Source organism: Nicotiana tabacum, chromosome 3 (genome assembly GCF_000715075.1).
Source record: "Nicotiana tabacum cultivar K326 chromosome 3, ASM71507v2, whole genome shotgun sequence".
NCBI classification, from domain to species: Eukaryota; Viridiplantae; Streptophyta; class Magnoliopsida; order Solanales; family Solanaceae; genus Nicotiana; species Nicotiana tabacum.
The window spans coordinates 158659468-158664021 of record NC_134082.1 but is presented as its reverse complement, the minus strand read 5'-3'; the positions used below and the strand labels follow the sequence as shown (position 1 = coordinate 158664021).

Below are 4554 nucleotides of genomic sequence, written 5' to 3'. Positions count from 1 at the left end.
AAATCAATTACATAATGTAAATATAGTCACAAACAACTAATTTAGCTAATGAAATCATAGCTAAGGCTAGAAAATAGAAAAACGCCCAAAAAGCCTCCCCGGGCCACATCTCAGAATTGAGTAAAAGTCACAATTATGAATACTCATTCACTCACGAGCCTAAACATACCAAATTCGGACTAAGAACTTTTCTCAAATTTTCCAACTGTTCCACCCCAAATTAGAAATTAAATGATGAAATAAAGCATAGATTAGTGGGATATAATCAAAGAGGAGTTAGGAATCATTACCCAATGACTTCCTCTGAAAATCTCTCAAAATTTCGCCTTTTGCCGAGCTCTTAATCTATTTTTGTGATATGAACTCAAACCCTCGTTTTTGAACTTTAAAGTCTGTGCGTTCTTCTTCGCGAACGCGATGAACAATCTTCCACTGACCCGAAATTCCTTCTTCGCGAACGCGAGGGGCCTCCCGTGAACGTGTACCTTTCACTGACAGACCCTTCGCGAACGCGGGAACCTCTTCGCAAATGCGTGGGCTTAATGCCTGAAGCTCCCTCTGCCATATTCCTCTACGCGAATGCAATGACCATATTGCGAACTCATAGGCTTAAAGTCCCATATATTCGCGAACGCGGGAGCAACATCGCGAATGCGAAAAACAACTTAGCTGCCTTTCCCGGATGCTCTACGCGATGAAGGATTTTCTGCAACAAAACACCATAAATCTACTACTTCTCTAAGTCCAAAAATGATCCGTTGATCATCCGAAATATATCCAAGGCCCTCGGGACCTCAACCAAACATATCAACCAATTCTAAAACACCATATGAACTTAGTTGATCCCTCAAATCACATCAAACAATGCTAAAAATACAAATCACCCTCTAATCCAAACTTAATGAACTAGAAACTTTCAAATTCGACAACCGATGACGAAACAAACAAAACCACGTCCGATTAACCTCAATTTTGCACACAAGTCATAATCCGCACTACGGACTATTCCAACTTCTGGAATCGGAAACCGACCCCGATATCAAAATTTTCACTACTGGTCCAATACTCCAAAAATTCAACTTTTCACCATTTCAATCCTAAATGAGCTATGGACCTCAAAAATACAATCCGAATACTCCCCTAAGTCCAAAATCACTCAACGGAGCTAATGTAATCGACGAAACTCTATTCCGAGTCGTCTTCACATAGTTCCGATTACGGTCCAAATTTTAAGACTTAAGCTCCCATTTAGGGATTGAGTGTCCTAAAACACTCCGAAACTCAAAATGAATCTTTCCGGTAAGTCACAATAGCAGAAATAGATACGGGGGAAGCAGTTAATAGGGGATCGGAGCTATAACTCTCAAAATGACCGGTTGGTCGTTACACCTCTGATTCATGTTGTTTATATTATTGTTTATTGATTTGTTGGGTAGTTTATGTAGCTGACAAAGATACAAGGATTCAATTTTTTTCAGGTCGATAAATTTGTATTATTTTTTATTATTGACTATTTTTCATGTGAGAACAAATTAATGAAATTTTCTTACTTAGTACCCGGTGAAATATGATTCTGGTTTCTTGTTTCCTTGCATATGTTGGTTCAGTTTAGAGTCCATAGATTACTACTGTAATAAGTTTTTGATTTAGTTTCTTTCCTTTTGGTCTATTTTGGAGATTATTAAAGAGAGATGATTTGATTTCTCTATGTTTTTTTCCATTCATTTGTTCCCGTGAAAGGAGAGGTCAACATTATCATTTGGTACAAAATATGTATAGGAATGGAAATTAAAAAAAGATAATAAAAGTTATAAATTTTAAAAAGATATATGTCTCACTTTCATTATTTTTAAGAGCGATGATAAAATCAAGCACCTTGATAGTATTTATCATCACTTTGATACTATATAGTATATCTGTGCTTGTTTTATCATAGCAGAGTTTTAATAATTATAAAGTTCAAGAACGTATCTAAAGTCCAAATCTAAGAATGGAGTATATGATAATCCTTAAATATTATTTTTTATGATTAAAAAAATAGAAATTTTGCTTTTTGCTCGCTTGAAGAAAAAAAAAAAAATTTACTTCTCTCAATTAGCTGACTCTATTTGTGTATTAAGAATAAATAATAAATAGAATTTCAAACAAAATAAAAAAACTTTTAAATCATAAAGATGGTCAAACATAAATTTTAATATAATATTTATATTATTTAGAATTTTACACTTAAAAAGACAGAAGATACACGTGCAATGCACGTGCCGGGAAATTAGTATATATATAGACACACACACTTCGTTGTACTACTTTAATTATATATAGCTTGTTATAGTATATGTTAGTGTATTCATTATTTGTAAAAGTATTAACGGATTACAGTTATATTATTTAGATAGTAAATATTAATGTGATTCAAAACTTTGACCATATTTAACCTATGAACCGACCGGAGTTGGTCGGTTATTTTTCAAAAATTACATTTATCGAGCAACATTAGTCGGTAAAATCTTCCCCAGCAATAACTGACCAACTTTGGTCGATAAATTTAACTAAAAATTTTATAAAATATTTTAAATAATAATATAATTATTTAAATTTAAAAAAGCGAGTCCACATTATCGATCAATGTTGGTCATTAATTAAAAAGATGCTTTGACTAAACAAGTCCGACCAATGGGTCAAATGTTTGACAAATATACCCACCAAAATTAGTGGGCATGTAATGTATATCTAATGTTTGTTAGTACGAGGCCGTAACCATCATAGTTATCTGAATTATTGACCCTAACGACCATTGATATTGAGATTTTCTTCCACCAGCTTATGCTAATGGTTTCCATCTATCGAAACTCCAAAATTTTGTAAATTTCTTTGAACCTTCCTTTAAACTACAACAAATTTTGTTATCCTTTCCTATCTCACCAATATAAATAGCCATGCACATGCAAAGTCAAGATACACAATAAACAAGCTTCATTCTCTAAAGTTTTGATAACTCGAAAAAAAAAAACTTCAAACTTAGTGTTCATTGTTCTTCTTTTAGCCAAAATGGCTCATGAAAAGCAAGTGATAGAGGAAGTATCCGGCTGGCTTACAGTTTTCGAAGACGGTTCAGTAGACCGGACTTTGACCGGTCCACCGGAAGACAAATTCATGGCCGAGGCAGTCCCACCGCATGACGACTTCATCGACGGCGTTGCCGTCAAAGATGTAGTCGCCGACGAAAACTCCGGCAGCCGTCTTCGCATCTACTTACCTGAACGAAACGACAATTCCGTCAATAAGCTTCCCGTCATTCTTCACTTCCACGGCGGCGGCTTTTGTATCAGCCAAGCCGATTGGTTCATGTACTACACTGTCTACACGCGCCTAGCGCGAGTGGCCAACGCAATCATCGTCTCCGTCTTCCTCCCCCTCGCGCCGGAGCACCGCCTCCCTGCCGCCTGCGATGCCGGTTTCGCCGCCCTCCTCTGGCTCCGGGAACTCTCCCGGCAGCAAGGACACGAGCCCTGGCTCAACAATTACGCAGATTTCAACCGAGTATTCCTCATCGGAGACGCCTCCGGCGGGAACATAGTCCACCAAGTCGCGGTCAGAGCCGGCGAGGAAAACTTATCTCCACTACGACTCGCCGGCGCAATTCCGATCCATACAGGGTTCGTGCGGTCTTATCGGAGCAAATCGGAGTTAGAACAAGAGCAAACGCCGTTTTTAACATTAGATATGGTTGATAAATTTCTAGGGTTAGCTTTACCCGTAGGGAGCAATAAGGATCATCCAATAACATGTCCGATGGGAGAGGCGGCGCCGGCGGTGGAGGAGCTTAAATTGCCGCCTTATTTGTACTGTGTAGCGGAGAAAGATCTGATGAAGGACACTGAAATGGAGTTTTACGAAGCTATGGAAAAGGGGGAAAAGGATATAGAGCTGTTTATCAATAATGGAGTGGGACATAGCTTTTATCTCAACAAAACTGCTGTTGAAATTGACCCTGTAACTGCTTCTGAAACTGAAAAGTTTTTAGAAGCCGTTGCAGAGTTCATCAGCAAGCATTAAAAGGAGAAATTTTGTGGTTCAAATAAGCATGGGAATTTCGGAGAATATATATTGCATGAATATCTCAAATATTTGTGGTTTTTAGTTTGTTGCATGTTCAAGATTTTGTATGTACCGTCTATGTCAAGTTGATTGTCACGTTCTAATGGTTTTGTAATTATAATTATAAGGAGTAAATTTCTATTGTTGCACAGAAATATTTTTTCTTTGGTAGTAAAAGTTTATTTTAATCAACATTATGAACTTACCTATAAAAAAATAAATTTTATTTAAAAATAAAAAATAAAAAGTTGTTTTTCTAGCATATATAATGTTGAAATAATAACATAATTGATCATAATTTTTAAGAATATATAATTTATATTATAAAAATACCTTTATTTTAAATAATTATTTTCTATAATACATGCATGGATATATATTTTAACACTTTTATTTTCTTTCATTCTCAATTTTGTAAATAAAATTTTGAATTTTTGTTGTTAATGTAAAAATTAT

General features: G+C 35.8%; 1 protein-coding gene across 1 annotated transcript; it reads left to right on the top strand.

Annotated features, from left to right (window-relative positions):
- The first annotated feature begins 2226 nt into the window (after positions 1-2226).
- LOC107818557 (putative carboxylesterase 17) lies at positions 2227-4253 on the top strand. Its single transcript, XM_016644591.2, has one exon. The coding sequence runs from the start codon at positions 3049-3051 to the stop codon at positions 4054-4056; it is 1008 nt and encodes a 335-aa protein (XP_016500077.2). The 5' UTR covers positions 2227-3048; the 3' UTR covers positions 4057-4253.
- Positions 4254-4554: the final 301 nt, after the last annotated feature.

Coding starts and splice junctions, on each gene's coding strand:
- LOC107818557 (XM_016644591.2), top strand. CDS start 3,049: ATGGCTCATGAAAAGCAAGTGATAGAGGAAGTATCCGGCTGGCTTACA.